Genomic DNA, 16862 nt, shown 5'->3' with positions numbered 1-16862 from the left:
TGCCAAAACCCACAGAGAGTAATTTGCAAAATCTATTACACATTTTGCTCCCTTTATTAATGCAATATTGCAAGATGGATGTGAATGAGTACTGCGCTCTGATACAGTAGCTTACACATTAGACATGTACATAGAAACGTGGTTCTACTTGATTTGTCTTCAACTTCAAATACTCTCATTCAAAATTACTGTTAATTCAAATAAGCTGTTATTTTCGCAATGGGGAGGCAGTCACAGACATTTTTGCCATTAATGTTTTTGCGAATTAACACCGAGGCTATTCAAAATGCGCTATTGCCCTAAGGCTGAAGCCACAGCAATATTTTTGCATGTTGTTAAATTTGTGGTCCTGCTGTAATTCGCAAAATGGCAAAGATTAAAACCTCACAAAAATAACAGCTCATACATTGATGTTCAGCTTTATTCACTTTGCAATAATTTTTTTTAGCAGAAAGGACAATCGCCATGGGAACCAAGGTGTCCAAGAATCAGGGTGGGGAAGCATCGAAGAAAGTCAAGGCCGTAGCAGCTTTTCAACTGGCTGGGAAGAATGCCGTCAAGAGAGCAGCAATCCAGGCAGCCAAGGATTCATGTGAGTGTTCCCTCTTTGGCATAGCAGTCAGTCACAACCTCAACACATGATGCTTCTTGATGCGTGACTGTGACTGTGAACGGACGTGTTGCTTTGTCGCTGCGATATTTTGCAGCTTTTTACAGCTTTTTAACTTTCTTAACTTTCAATAAAGGTGGATTTTTTTTAGAAATTTGAGTGCAGTTTCTACCCGCCCTTGCCTGAATCCAGTTTTGAGCATTTTTTTACCGTATACTGAGTGTCTTTTTTAAGCCAGTTTGTCGTCGTGTCCATCCAGCCTACTGTACGAGTTCAAGATGGCCAAACACGGAGCCCACGAAACTGTGAAACCCCGCACAGTACTCTCAGCAATTATGTGCGTGTCTGTACTGATAGCAACCAGCCACCTCTACACTCGCCACAACGCTTGCGGAACCCCAAGCCCACTGTTAAGCCTTAGTATTCAAGAATTATCAGGTGGGATCGTTTTGAACTTGTCTTCATTTGCTTATCCTCGTGATGTACAGTTCTTCGAGTACGACTGTGAATTTTGTGACTGTGCTTCTGATTATGAATTTGAGGTGTTTTCCTGTGCTGAACCGAACATGTGTAGCATAAGTGCCCACGAAACAACCAAGCATAAGATTCTTGCCAGTTCGAACCCCATCATAAATCCATCATTTCTAGAACACCTGGATTACGTCAGTAAACAAGCCTCACTTTTGTTGGCAATTGACATTGAATGCAGCTAAGAAATGAAATTTTCACGGCAATTTTTATGCAGATCTACATCCATCCTTTCTTCAAATTATCTGGTAGTTTGTGTACATGCCAACTTGCTGAATTATAATGACAAGTCAATGGTATGTTTGTATAATTTATCGTTGGTGATACAGGCTGGTGCTATGTTATCATTAGCCGGAGACATCCACCCTAATCCTGGCCCCCGCTGTAAATATCCATGTGGTGTATGCAACAAAGCCGTAAAATATGGCCAGGACGGTATTTGCTGTGATCACTGCAACACTCGGATACACCGTGAATGTGTTCCTATGAACAAAGAAATGTATCAAATCATTGCTGACCACTCGCATCTACTTGTATCATGGACCTGTATCCAGTGTGGTCTCCCTAACTTCAGTTCCAGTTTATTTTTACAATCCAACTCCACCAGTTTTACCGATAATAATCACTTCTCAGTATTGCCCGACCTCGATGCAGGGAATGGTCAAACAGTATTATTTTCAGATCTGGATAGTAGTCGCTCTCCTAAGAAATTTTCAGAACCAGTAGCAACATCCTCCCCCCCGCCTTACATCGACACGGGGCAAAACCAGAACCAGAGGAGTGCCTAGCTGTAGAAATAAAGGGGATAAGATCAAGAGTAAGGACAACATACGACTTATGATGACAAATTGCAGTAGCCTCATTGGAAAGAAAGAGGCATTCGCAGAAAGTGTGAAGGATTCAAACCCCCATGTTATCCTAGTCACAGAATCCTGGCTGAAACCTGATATCATTAGTAATGAATGCATCCCAGACAATTACATGGCCTACAGGAAAGACAGGGAAGAGAGACCAGGCGGTGGTGTTTTTATAGCTGTCAGGAATGACCTCATTGTAACCCCAATGGAGTATTTCGATGTTGATGCTGAATTATTATGGATCTCCATCCAAATGACTAATGCAAGACCAGTTTATTTATGTGTGTTTTATCGTCCACCAAACCAGGGTTCTACCCCTATAAAGAAACTAAGAGACTCCCTCGCCAAGATTAATTGGAAGAAAAACCCAGTAGTGTGGATTGGGGGAGACTTTAATGTCCCAGACATTGATTGGAACGTCCCTTGTCGCAAACCGGGTCCTGAGTGCAGTTACAGTACCTGCAGAACTAACGAATGAACTACTCAGTTTGTTAGATGATTTCTCTCTTGTTCAGTTAGCATATGAACCGAATCACAATCATCAAACTAAATCATTGAGTGTTCAAAACATTTTAAACCTTCTGTGTGTTTCAAATCCAAGCTGCTTCCAGCCTTTGAAGACAGAGCCTGGAATATCAGACCATTTTAAGATAATTGCAGATGCAAGCACAAGACCGTGTACGCAGAGGTCCGAACGCAGAAGGATCTTTCACTGGCACAAAGCAAATGTGGAAGGTCTTAAAGAGGACCTCACCCAGTTTCGAACCAAGCTTGAGGGTAACTACAACCAGTCATCTGTAAACGAGAATTGGGAGGGATTCAAATCTACACTCTTAGACTCTGTGCATAGAAACGTACCCTCGTCAATCAAATCATCCAGATTTAATCTTCCATGGCTGTCAAGACCCCTGCAACGATTAATTAGGAAAAAGAATAGAGCCTTCTACACCACTAAATCTACCAACTGTGAACGACAGTGGAAGCGATACAAGTCGCTAAGGAAGGAAGTCCAACGTAACCTAAGAAAAGCAGAGCAGAAATATCTCTCAACAACCATTTTCGAATCTTTACAGACTAATGTCAAGAAGTTCTGGTCATTTGTAAAACACCGTAGACGGGAATCATGTGGCATCCCAGCCCTAGTAAGCAACGGGTCCCTGGTTAGTAGTGCAGTTGATAAAGCAGAGGTACTTAGCAGGCAGTACCGGTCTGTGTTCACCAAAGAAGAGACATCCTCTATTCCTTCTCTAGGACAGAGTCCTTACCCAGCCTTGCCAGATTTAGAAATAAGCACTAATGGAATAACAAAACTTTTGAAGGAACTCAAGGTCAACAAATCTCCTGGTCCTGATGGAATCAGCCCCCATGTGCTGCAGATGTGCGCAGAGGAGATTTCTCCAATCCTCCAAATCATTTTCACACAGAGTATTAAAACCGGGAAACTCCCTAAAGATTGGAAAAAAGCCAACATTTCAGCAATTTTCAAAAAAGGCTGTAAAACAGATGCTGCAAACTATAGACCAATCTCCCTCACCTCGGCTGTCTGCAAAATACTTGAGCGTATCTCCTACCGACATGTCATGAATCATCTCGAAGAGTTTAACATTCTAAGTGACAACCAGCACGGCTTCAGAGCACGAAGATCATGCGAAACCCGACTATTGTCCACAATACACCACATATTAGATGGAACCGACAGCACAAAACAAGTGGATGCAATAATATTAGATTTTGCCAAAGCCTTCGATAAGGTACCTCATCAACGACTGCTCCATAAATTAAGGTTTTATGGAGTAAGAGGCCCCCTCCTCTCCTGGATAACAGCTTTTCTTACTGACAGAGAGCAGTCTGTTGTCATCCAAGGCAAGTCCTCTAAACCCATCCATGTAGCCTCTGGAGTCCCTCAGGGCACAGTATTGGGACCTCTCTTGTTTTTATGTTACATTAACGATCTGCCAAATGGTCTGACGTCCAGAGTTTGCCTCTTCGCAGATGACTGCCTCCTACTACGCCCCATTAAAGATACGAAGGACTGTATTGCACTTCAAAATGACCTTCACTCCCTAAAAACCTGGGAAAGAAAATGGCAGATGAATTTCAAGCCAGAGAAGTGTAACGTCATGCGATTCTCAAGGAAACGATCACCTGTCCTCCATCGCTATACACTCTTGGGCCACACCCTTAGGGAAACAAATCATCATAAATACCTAGGAGTCACCCTCTCGTCAGATATGAAGTGGAACAGTCACATAGATAATATCTCGGCAAAGGCCAACAGTGTTAATGGGTTCATCCAAAGAAATCTCAACAATGCCCCAACCCATGTAAAAACCCAAGCCTACAAGAGCTTAGTTCGACCTCATGTGGAATACTGCAGTTCTGTATGGTCCCCCCACACAAAGAAAAACATCGATAAGATCGAGGCCGTTCAACGTCGAGCAGCTCGCATAATCACAGGAGACTTCAGTAATCACAGTTCTGTTTCTAATATGTTAAGGAACCTCAAACTACCCCTTCTCCAGCACAGAAGACAACTCAATAGCCTCGTCATGTTCCACAAAATCATTCACGACTGTTCATGTCGACCTAGACATCAATACTTTCTTGAGATTCCAGAACTCTGTCATAAGCAAACGGATAAGAACTAGGAGCTGTAAACCTAAACAACTGGTGATTCCACGATCGAATTCCCAACCCCATCTATTCTCATATTTCCCCCAAATGGCAAGAGAGTGGAACAAATTGCCTGAAGAACTTACATCAATAACAAGCACAAATGCTTTCAAAACAGCTCTACAAAAGCATAAGTTGCATTTGGACTAAACAACGCTCCAGTCACAGTCACGTTCTGAGTGATGCTCAACCTGAGCTTTTCAGAGTAACAGATCCAGATCCAGATCCAGATCCAGATGAGGTCAATGTCCCAAAGGTCAAATACTTGGCTATGAATTTTACCATTCACACCTTGACCAAGATATGATTCAATTTCAGGATTTTAAACTTAGTAAACAAAAAAGTCCCATTTTTGTTCTTTTTAATAAACATTGGTGTCTATGTACTTGAAAATTCATTTGAATCTTATTGAAGGCACAGATGATAGTATTTAAGAGGAATTCCTATTTGCATTTAATTGTTATTGGAATGCAGAAGAATAATGAAATCAAAATGTTTTCTCTCTTCATTACATCCATACCTGTGTGGTAAATTATTGCATAACGTGTAGCACAGGTCTTTGTCATGTAAACTTACCTCACATGTAGAGGTGCAGAATATCTTTGAGAAGGTCATAATTAATTATATTAATTGTCATAGCATCTCGTAACTCAATGAGCGCATGCTGGGCACGAAAATTTATGAATACACATCTGGTCAAGATAAAAAACTTACAAAAGTATTAGAAGGATACATTATTGTACATACAGTACATGTACGATGATGTAGCTTTGCTCATTTTGTCTTGTTACGTAGATTCAGAAATTGAAAAATGATATCAAATTCCTATATGTGTCAGTGAAAGTTTAAGATGTTGCAGGAAGTGTGTTGTGTTGACCAACAGTAATAAAGTTTAAAAAGCTCTTCACTAATTTGAAATTGAATGTTTATTTGTTTGCTTCTTTTGTATGTTTGTGCAGTAGGCCTATCTAATAATGTAAACTGTATGCAAACTCTGGTACTTATTTACTTGGTCACGCAATCTCGGAAGTATGTATTCCCAGATCATCAGAAGTATGAAATTCTAGGTCAACTGAAATACAATTCAACACGTTGTGTAGGCATGATTCAGTTTATGTTACTGTTTTATTATGACTGCTTTACTTCTCAAGTCATGAAATGAGAAAGTGTGAAGCTAAATTGTCATACAATGGAAATACCTTGCTATATTTGACTTTTGACATTTGAAAAAAAAAGCAATAATTAATGTACTTCTTGCTTAGAACTGTCTGAATTCATGAGCTCTCCGCAAAAAGCAAGAATTTTAATGTTAATATGAAGAGCAAGTTATAATAAAATTGTGATTTTTTTTTATGATTGTCACATTTGTTTTTGATTATTTATTTAATGTATTTATTAATTGATGTACATGTTGCTCTATTTATGGTTGTAGAAGCCTGGTACATGATATGTTAATATCTTTTCATCAAATATTTTCTTTTGTTGGAATAGTGGCAGCAAAGGTCTTGCAAAAGGGTGATTTCAATCTTCCTCCCAAGCCTCCACCACCTGCAAATGTTGGTAAGTGAATTGTTTTTTTTTTTCAGTTAACATTTTTTTTATATTGATTATTGATAGATGTTGACATACATTTAGAGATATTCACATGGTGTCAGTAATCACTTCAGTGTTACCATCTCAGACCCAGTATTGTATTCTAGTTCTGAATTAGTAAGTGATTAACTAGTGATTGATAGTAGTTGAATTTATGTACCAATTATACATTCTGTCTAGACAAGGTTTCAATGACATCATCAAGCCAAGGTTCAACTTGCTGAGGGGCAAAAAAAAAAAACAAAAAAAAAAAACACCAAACAAACAAAAAACGAAAAACTGAGTATGTGTAGCAAGTGAATTAGCTTTACAATACATCCCACATTCCATCATCGCTCACAATTTTATCATGGCAGCCAGGCAGGCTGGTATGTGGTACGCCTACCACGTGCTACAGCTCTACGCTTAATACACATGATTTGTTTGTGCCCCTCGAGCAACACATCTTCTGGCGTCATGAAACCTCATCTAGATACATCTATATCCTTTTGAACATTCCTGGAGCATTGTGTAGTGACATGGATGTGCACGCGGTTAGACAGAGATAATTTGGGCTTCAATATTAGTGAAAATCAGTTTTTTGATAGACAATAGCATGGCTGCCCCCTCCCCCCCCCAAAAAAAAAAAGAACCAAACAAACACACACACCAATAGCAAACAGACAAACATATAGCTTGCATTTCAGATTGTTTGTGGTCAAGAAGGAATCTAACTATTAGCAGAGCTATTGGAAACATTACAACACTGCTGATTGACAAACAAAAATCCCCGTACCCTGTGGATGACCATCATATTGGTCTAACAAACAACTGAATGAAAGTAAAACTCACAGAAGTCTATACTGCAAAACATGATATATTCGCGGCATGAAATTTTCGCAAATTGAAGCCGACAGCCTTTTTCGTGGCATGAAATTTTTGCTTATTGCCACTGGTGTTCAATGCCTATTATAAAGATATTTAGTGTAGACAAGAACTTTCGCGTTCATTTTAATTTCGCAAATCTTGGCGCTTGTGAAATTTGTGAAATTAAAATGCACGCGAACATTCCTCGTTTTATAATATTTTCACTTTAAACTTATCAAAATTGTGTGTAATTGGTAAGGACATACAAATCACACATTGTCTAAGCAGTCATTAGACACACGACTAACCTGCACAGATTCTTTTGTGCTTGTACCAATCCTCACACTTCAGCTGACTGGGCGTGCCTTGAGGCATCGTCCAGCTGCGGCTTTCCCATCCCAGCGCTGGTCCACACAGAGTTTAATGTCAATGCCAGACATGGTGGTGGCACAGCCCTCCTTCTGCTCACAAGGGGCAAGGGTGACAGCGACTCCTCCGAAGTCACACTCTTGCGATGCGGCTTTGACGGGAACCACTTCTCCGCGAAGTCCCTGGCGCAGGGTGGGGAGCACAGCATTTACAACTGGAATGAGATCTTCACCAACTGCGATGGCTACCTCCAGCCCAAGCTGATCTTTGGCCATGCGCATGCCACAATCATCACGAACATCGCCAGCTACGGCCACGGGGGCTGCGGGGTTCTGTTCGACGGGCCCAAGGCTGGGTCTTACGATTCGACGGCAGATATCACCCCCTCTCCGCATATTTCCACGACTTCTGACTCTGATGGTTCTTGCATTCTTGTTGTCTGCAGTGCTGAGCCAAACAAGGCTGGCGCTGTGCCCAGCCAGACGTATCTCGTACACTTCAAGCGAGATGGTAATATTACAAAGGTACAATCTTCAATTTATGTTTGGTATCCAATGTTGTTAAGCTGCGTTGACATAGTCACATGAAGTGATTTTGTAAAAGCATGATCTAAAAGTTTACTTTTTGCGATATGCAAACATTTGTATTAGTTTCTATCATTGCTTTCTGTAACATTTCTATTATTAGTTTCCATTATTACCAGTAATTAAATGTTACAAAAATGCATTGTACATTACAAAGTAGACCCACATAAAAAAAGAGAGTAGTGGGGTATTGTCACAGTTTGAAAATTATTCATAGAAACAGGCAACAAGACAAACAAAAGAAGATAAGTGAATTTTGGGGGAGAAATTATTATGTGAACTAGAATGACTAATCCGCTTGTTTCCTTGCCATCAATATCTTTGCACTTAGCTGCTTTGTGTCCGTATTTCTGAATGCTGAAGTTGGTGGAATCGCCCTCATTTTAAGGATTGTGTATTTAACTGTTTGGTGTTATTATGTTCTCTGTTCCACTCATTCCCTCTGCTTCACATCTCTACCTCTCCCTTCACCCTTCCTCTCCCCCCTCCCCTCCCCCCACCCACCATTTTGTAGGTGCCCCTGTACCCTGATGGCATTGACATGTGGGAGTTTTTAAGTCAGGATGGGGCACTTCAGATGAGTGGCCCCTCCCACAGTCACTACGCCGTGTTCCACAGCAAGAGTGCGCGCTTCTGCGAATCCCACATCAGCAGGCCGCGTGGCAGGGTCATCCACCTGCAGGAGTTCAGCGGTACCACGGCGACCACGCTTCTGGAGAACGCTGGCAAGTACGTCGGTCGGACGATGCTGCTCTTGTGCTCTCACAGCCTGACTGACGAAGACAGCACAACCTCAGCCCTTTATCAGGTACCACACCCATAAGATGCACATACTCACACAAATATAGACAAAAACAAGCAGATATGTACACAGACACACACTCACACACACACTTGCAGACACATAAACGTGCACACATACTGCTGTACGCATTAGAAGAGATGCATCAGTGGTATGTAAACCATCTCCAGTTGAGTTCAAAGATACTGTAGTAAGTCCTTTGTCTTGACTAGAAAGCAGTTGTTTCAATTGCAGTGGGTTCAGAAACTTGCCCTGTAATGCAGCAGACCCAATTCAGTGTTAAGCTGAACTTAGCCCACTGTTGGACCATAATGCATGACAATAAATGCATAGCTGCCATTGAATATTCCTTCAACCTGCAATTTCCATGACTGGTGCATTGGTTGTTGTTTTTTTTTATACCTATGGCAGGGCTGCACACTAACCCATTTTTTCTACTGGTCCGACCTGTCTGTCGGACAAGTAGGTACCCAGTTTTTTCATGTTTTACTGGTCCATTTCTGAAAAAGTTACTGGTCCAACAGTGATTTTTTTTTACTGGTCAGGGACCATCGGACCAGTGTCAGTGAGCAGCGTTGTCTGTGGTTTAATTTTGTTGTTTATTTCTCTGTTTAATTTCTTCTTTTTCTATAAAGTACAATGTACTTCATATACCTGATTTCAAATTTGTACAACTATCTGATGCAAATGCGGTGTGTTTTAGAGGTATAGTCTGAAAAAAAAAATTGGATGAAGACCTTAGAGGAGGTATAATGGGTGATGATGAGATTTCATGCCTGCCCTTATAGATTGCTCTGATGAAGGGTCAAGTGGGAGTGGCATATATTGCTGGTCTCACTGGTATGATGGACTCGCCGGACGTCTGGACTGTCTCATTGGTCAATGGTCAAATGCTCACTGTTGTTGGGCCGAGTGGTCCCTGTCGCTATGCTTTCTTCAGTAACATTCCAGAAAATGTACCTATTCCAGAACAGAGGTGAGTACAGTTTGTTACCTACTTCTTTTTCTCACCATGGTTAGACTAGAGGTGCAAGTTTTCTCTAATTTTATAAAATGTCATTTTAAAGGTAGGGAATCCCATTTGCATGCCTTAAATGAAGAGTTGTATAAACACAGTGGTATGTTGAAGAGAGTATCATTTTAGAAACTCCCATAAAGTATTGAAAGTGGAAGGTAATATTTAGTACATTTTTATTGACCGTTAGATTTTGAATTGAATTCTTTTCGGGGCTCACCGTAAATTCCAGTACAGTACTAGGCTACCTTTGCAGACCCATGCACTGCATGTGTGTCCATCATGTATATTTTGTGAATAAAGTTCATCAAAACTTACAAACACTTCTATATACATTCTTGCCACACACTCTATATGTTATTACATCAGCTCTTATACTTTAAGATTTGTGTTTATAGATAAAAAATACAGAAGACTGCAACAAAAAGGCTTAAGTGTGGCTGACACACAGAACTACTGAGTAGTGGGGTTTTGTGCATTATTCAAATTGTAGATAACTGTTGACTTCCAAATTTCTAAGCAGTGGCCTAAACAAGTCCCCTGAGGTTCATATTTAATGTTTTGCTGCATTTTGGGAGTTCTGTAAAAGGTATCCCCTACCTTTAAGGCTTTTTTTTTTCTCTTGCTGAAACTGAGTGTTATGACAAAAAAAAAAACAAAAAAAGAAAACAATTTATTTAACCCAATATTGATAGGGGGAGGAGGGGTCAAATTGACCCCTCCTCTTGACATTTCGCGCCACGATTCTGCAACGCACAAAGATTTTGCTGCGTCCTTTCATGACTTTTTTCATTTAAGTCTGCCGCATATTTTGAGACCAAATTTGCGATGTCCGAGTACACTGTTCTGAAGTTATGTAATGTTTTGCATTTATTGGCATGTCAACCCGAAAGCAGCTCAAATTCATGATATCGTGTGCAAATCCAATGCAAATTGTGTTGTTTTTTTTGTTAAATTGATATAAATTAGATTATTTTAACTTTTAATCATAGAAATTAATCCCTTCTTATGTAGATAAGCTTGAAAAATTTCCTGCAACAAATTTTGGCAGAAAAACAATAGAAAACAAAAGGTCGAAAAAAAAATTAAAATACGTAAGAAATTAACAAAACAACAAAAAACAAAAGAAATTGATTTTGATTGTGCTATTTTTTTTTACAAGGAAATTGTTTGATATGTCTTGAGGAATTCTGACACAAAACTTCATCAATCCTTCAGCCTTTTTAATGGAGTTAAGGTAACTATGATTTCATGTATAAATTTGCATAATTTATTTACTAAAAATAGAAAGTCAATATTTGTCTATTGTATGACCATGTAATCTTGTGGTTGACACCTGGCTCTATGTTCATTTTAATATTTTGCCAGTTATGTGAAACTGTCATCACACATTGTCAAGACATTGTGCTATAAACCTATTCGGAGAAACATGCATTATGGCGGAGGCATACCAGTCGCCATAGCGACATTTCTAGTGTGTTTGTTTGTTGGTGATTGTTGTCGATTTTTTTTTTTTAGGTTCGAGTCTACATACTTAGAAGTATGAATGATTACTTTCTGTCCATGTGAAGTATCTAGAACATACAATATTTTGTTTCCTTTACACATACATGTAAATTTAAAAAGATTGTTTGTATCAAAATATCCAACAATCAGTTCAATCGTTTTTAATTAGGTCCTTTCCCAATCTTTGCCACTTCAAGGTTTTCTTCTAATATCGTAGTCATTTTAATAGTTGATATGGAATGCATATACTTCCAAATTTTTCTGGGTTCCCTTCCTCTGAAGGTATAACAAACTTGCAGTAAGAAAACAAAGTATTCAAGTGTCTCTCCACAAATTTGTACATGAATTTCACAACCTTGTCTCTATGAAATTTATTGGCAGTTATTACCCAGGAAAGGTTTTGCCATGATGCTTGGGGATGTCTTAGTGGCCCATAATACAAATTGAAGACAATGTCAGCTGTTAAATTTTGGCCCAATTCTCCACTGTACTGTGCACATGTAAAGTGCACACCATTACTTCTCTCTTGCTGGTCCTGTGTTGATGAGTGGACGTGTACTTGTAATGCTGAGAATGACATTATGCCTCACAACTTGCCCCAGGTGTGTATCAAATTCATCCGACAGATTTGGCTCGGCAGAGGTGTTCAGTGACTTCCATCAGTTTTGTTGTCTTTACCTTGAGTTTGCTTTCCACAGAGTTTAGTAAAATTTTACAGTCTAATACAATCTTCCATGGTGTAATTAATACATCAACAGAAAATTTGACAAACTGATACTTAAAGGCATAATTTACCATTTGCAGATGAAAGCATTAGTGCTTTAAAATAGTTCTAAAATGTGAGTTAGGGATAGAAACAACCACTGTCAAAATTTGAATCCGTATAATCGATGTTAAGTGTTGTTAAATACATGAAATGTGAACAATAGCTATAATAAAAATGTTTCCAGACTAAACCGTATACAGTTACGGTTTATTGAGAAAAACCCCGATATTTCCTTATATTTTAGATTTTATTGCAAATATTTCATATGGTAGGATGTTTTATGATACAACAGACCTACACATATGCATCAAATGTGATATCTTGAACATTTTTGAAATCACTGCTCCCAAAGGTAAACTGGACCTTTAAAGGGTGTGTACAGTTCTGGTCGAGGTGAGGATTTAGCTTTTAACGTTTTGTGAGATATTCAGAAACCACTCTATGAGATGTCAAAGAGCATGCAGTTCTAAGGGGTATCAAAAGTTTATTCGATGAAAATCGGTTTTGAAATGGCTGAGATATCCAAAAACAAGATGAAACAAAGAGATCCTAATAAAGTTGTGGCATGTCGCCGTTTATTATTAGCACTTTTTTGGATATCTCAGCCATTTGAAAACCAATTTTCATCAAATAAACGTTGAATCCTTCTTAGAATTACATGCTCTTTCATATTTCATATGAGGCTTTTCACTATCTCACTTAGGAATGTTCAAAACATGAATCCCCACCACAACCAGTACAACCACAACAAGGGACTGTAGTCTCTTTAACTCTTCCTTTAATAGTGTTGTCATCATTTCTGCAAATGGTCACTGCAGCCTTTCTGCTGTAACAGACACATTTTTGTTTTTGTTTTGTTTTTTATGAGCAGTTCCCCCCTCCCCCAGTGATAAGGTATATTTCATCTAATACACGCACACACAAAATGTTTCTCTGTATCTGTTGCAGATGTTTTCAGCGTGGTTGCCTGGCAACCGGGTCTTCCCAGCGGATCCAAGGAGGACTGATACTGAACAATGATTCGGTCACTCTGTGGGTGGACATTTTGGCCAAAGTGCTACTGACCGTCAATGGGTCCACCATCCAAGCTGTGGAAATGGGAGACTGGACCGAGCAGCCGGACGGGCGGCTGGCCTTCCAGAGGAACCTGACTGACAATGAAAACAGCCCAGGACTGAAAGTATTCCGAGCATTTGCAGTTTTGAAGGACCTTAGTAAGTAGCAAACAGCATACACATAATAGATTTCTCAGGAAGTAACTGAGAAGAATGAGTGTCAACATTGTGTATTTTGAATAGAAAGAAATTAATATCTAGGTGAAATTTTTCAGACTTAAGTCGGTGTTTTTCTTTTTTTATAAAGTGGAAGAGAAAGTACACTGTGCATATCTTGTTTGTGTTTTTCCTCATATTTTCCCTTTTTTTTTTCTTTCTTTGGAACTAAGCTGTGAAGATGTCATTTTTAGCTCACTGCTTTTGTCATCATCATGTTAGGTTGCTCACCTGTATGACTTGTGTTCCACTCTACAGACTGATGTTGTTGAGGAATATTCTAGCCTAAGGAGTCATGCCATTATTGGCATTAAGAATTTATTTGAATTGGAATTGGAATTGGAATTGGAATTGGGATTAGAATTGGAATTGATCTGTTGTACATAACAAAAGGAAGTTGCTTGGTATGAAAGGGTTGAATAGAAATTGTCATGCCCATGTGAAGGGTTTACATAGAGCTGGGAAAAAAGGGTTATAAAATTTGTCCTGCCAAATGAAAGGGTCTACACTGAGGTGGGAATAAAAGGGTTATTTAAATTGTACTGCCAATTGAAAGGATGTCCACTGAGCTGGGAATAAAAGGGTTATGGAAACTGTCCTGCAAAATGAAAGGGTGTACAAAGTAGCTGGGGATAAAAGGGTTATAGAAACTGAAATACCAAAGAAAGCATATACACAAAGCTGGGAATAAAAGGGTTATAGAAATTGTCCTGTCAAATGAAAGGGTCAACACTGAGCATGGAATAAAAGGGTTATAGAAATCGTCGTGCCAAATGAAAGGACCTACCCTGAGCTGGGAATAAAAGGGTTATAGAAACTGTCCTGCAAAATGAAAGAGTGTACAAAGTAGTTGGGGATAAAAGGGTTATAGAAACCGTCTTGCCAAATGAAAGGGTGTAAGTAGTTGGGGATAAAAGGGTTGTAGAAACTGTCCTGCCAAATGAAAGGGTGTACAAAGCAGCTGAGAATAAAAGGGTTATAGTAGTTGTCTTGCCCATATGAAGGGTTTACACAAAGCTTGGAATAAAGGAGTTACAGAAATTGTTTTCCCAAATGAAAGGGCCTACACTGAGCTGGGAATAAAAGGGTTATAGAAACTGTCCTGCTAAATAAAAGGGTCTACACTGAGCTGAGAATAAAAGGGTTATAGAAATTTTCCTGCCAAATGAAAGGGTGTACAAAGTACAGTACCTGGGGATAAAAGGGGAATAGAAACTGAAATATCAAAGAAAGCATCACAACACAAAGCTGGGAATAAAAGGGTTATAGAAATTGTCTTGCCCATATGAAGGGTTTGCACAAAGTTGGGAATAAAAGGGTTACAGAAATTGTCTTGCCCATATGAAAGGTTTACACATATCTGGGAATAAATGGGTTATAGAAATTGTCCCGGCAAATGAAAGGGTCTCCACTGAGCTGGGAATTAAAGGGTTGAAGAAATTGTCCTGCCAAATGAAAGGGTGTACAAAGTAGCTGAGAATAAAAGGGTTATAGAAATTATCCTGCCAAAGGAAAGGGTGTACAAAGTAGCTGAGAATAAAAGGGTTGTAGAAATTATCCAAGGTAGGAAAAGTAAGAAATCAATATAGCGCCCTCTATCGGGTGTCTGATTATTGCAGCTGACGAAGATTTGAAGTTATTTGACCTTTGACCTCAGTGACCTTGACCTTTCTAAAAAATGAACCCCTCAAGGGCAATTTTGCGGTCAACCTGCATCCACTCACTAAGTTTGATTGAGATTGGACCAAGGACCTGGGAGGAGTAGAGGAACAAACAGACAAACAGACAAACATTGCTCGAATTATAGTATGATTCTTAATGCCAATGATGGCATGACTCTTTCATTTGGCAGGACAAATTCTATAACCCTTTTATTCCCAGCTCAGTGAAGACCCTTTCATTTGGCAGGACAAATTCTATAACCCTTTTATTCTTAGCCAAATGAAAGGGTCTATACTGAGCTGGGAATAAAAGGGGGTATAGAAATTGTGACCCGCGACAACGGTTTCAGGCAAAAGTCGCAAGAGCAAATTTCCTCCTAGGTGGGGTACAAAGATTTTTACCATTATTTTTGTCGATTCGGGTTTTTTGCAGAAATCGAATCTTTGATATGTTTTCTACATCTACACTAAATTTCATAGCATAAGACTACGTTTTTCCTATCGAAAATGGAATTTTAAGCACCCTATGTTGGATCGCACTCGTCAGTTTCGAGCTTCTTTCGAACGCCGCGCCAATATCCCCAGCGTTGCTACGGCGCAAGGTCTCGCATGCGATTGGCTGGTGCGTCGCACACATTTACATAATTCGGCTTTCGGAGACACCAGTTGCAGCGTTTGGGGAATGCTTTGTCCACGCATGCATGATTACATGCTCCATTGTTCTTGCTATAGTGGTTTATACGCTATAGTGCGTGCTCTTCGTTTGGCTTTCTATCCAAACTATTCTACCGCAATGTTCGACAACGGAAGTGAAACAAATATCATTTAGCGCGACATAATCGTGTGAAAAGAAAAAAACGATAGTCTACTTGGACATGTAGTAAAAATTATGACAGCAGACCGACTCAAGGGAAGGTAGATGAGAGGAAAGGAGAGGTCACATGAAACCAGTTATATTCAAATACTACACATCAAGATCGCACGAAATTAACGAGTCGTGTTTGTTTAATACTGTATAATTAACACCACCGAACAAGGCAACATAATTATGCACGGCTTGTAAAAGCAAAACAAACAGGAAGCGTGACCTTTGCCAGCACTGGCGTTTTTCTGCCTACAAAAGGGTCGCCAATGATAAAGTCAAATCAACAACAATGAAAACGCGATTTGTAAATGTGTGGATTCGCCACCTGCTCCTGTTACATGCACATGGTCATGACGTGTGGATGCCATTGCGTAATGCGTGCGCCCATACACATGTACACCATACGTGCAATTATCGTATCCGCCATATTGAAAGACGTAATGGTAAAACAAACCCGAGCGAACCGCATTGTTTTTCGACTCCATACGCTGAGCTCCTAGGAAGGGTGCCCGGGAAATTTGACTCTCTCAGTGAGCTAATCAGAAGGCGATGTGGTTGCTAGAGGCGGAGCTTAACATCGATTGGCACCATCGTACGGATGGGTGATTCTCACCTCGCATTGCCGCTCGGACATTGCTTTGAGAAAGAGGTGAATCTTCAAAGCCCGTTTTCTCGCAATTTTGTCAGGCTAACAACTTAAAAAATGCATTTTATTTCGCTTTCCATGCCCAATTATGGTGCCAAAGAATGCAAGTGTTTTATATCAATGCAAAGCTTAGGAAATGGGCAATGTGATTCAGTGAAAAAATGAATTTTCAAAATCCCCGACTTTTGCCTGAAACCGTTGTCGCCGGTCACAATTGTCCTGCCAACTGAAAGGATGTACACTGTGCTGGGAATAAAAGGAACTGTCCTG

At 39.8% G+C, this 16862-nt stretch overlaps 1 protein-coding gene across 1 annotated transcript in view; it reads left to right on the top strand.

Moving 5' to 3' along the window:
- Window positions 1-465: 465 nt before the first annotated feature.
- The window catches only part of LOC140229605 (uncharacterized), a 54534-nt gene continuing 38137 nt past the window's right edge, over window positions 466-16862 (top strand). The window contains exons 1-6 of the mRNA XM_072309849.1: window positions 466-592; window positions 6160-6228; window positions 7459-8000; window positions 8575-8868; window positions 9651-9838; window positions 13098-13363. Of these exons, the coding sequence (XP_072165950.1) occupies window positions 466-592; window positions 6160-6228; window positions 7459-8000; window positions 8575-8868; window positions 9651-9838; window positions 13098-13363 (1486 nt within the window). The remainder of the gene's footprint in view (window positions 593-6159; window positions 6229-7458; window positions 8001-8574; window positions 8869-9650; window positions 9839-13097; window positions 13364-16862) is intronic.

The sequence above is a fragment of the Diadema setosum genome, chromosome 6 (genome assembly GCF_964275005.1).
Source record: "Diadema setosum chromosome 6, eeDiaSeto1, whole genome shotgun sequence".
Lineage (NCBI taxonomy): Eukaryota > Metazoa > Echinodermata > Echinoidea > Diadematoida > Diadematidae > Diadema > Diadema setosum.
The sequence above is the reverse complement of the archived record's forward strand: the minus strand, read 5'-3'. Positions and strand labels throughout refer to the sequence as shown.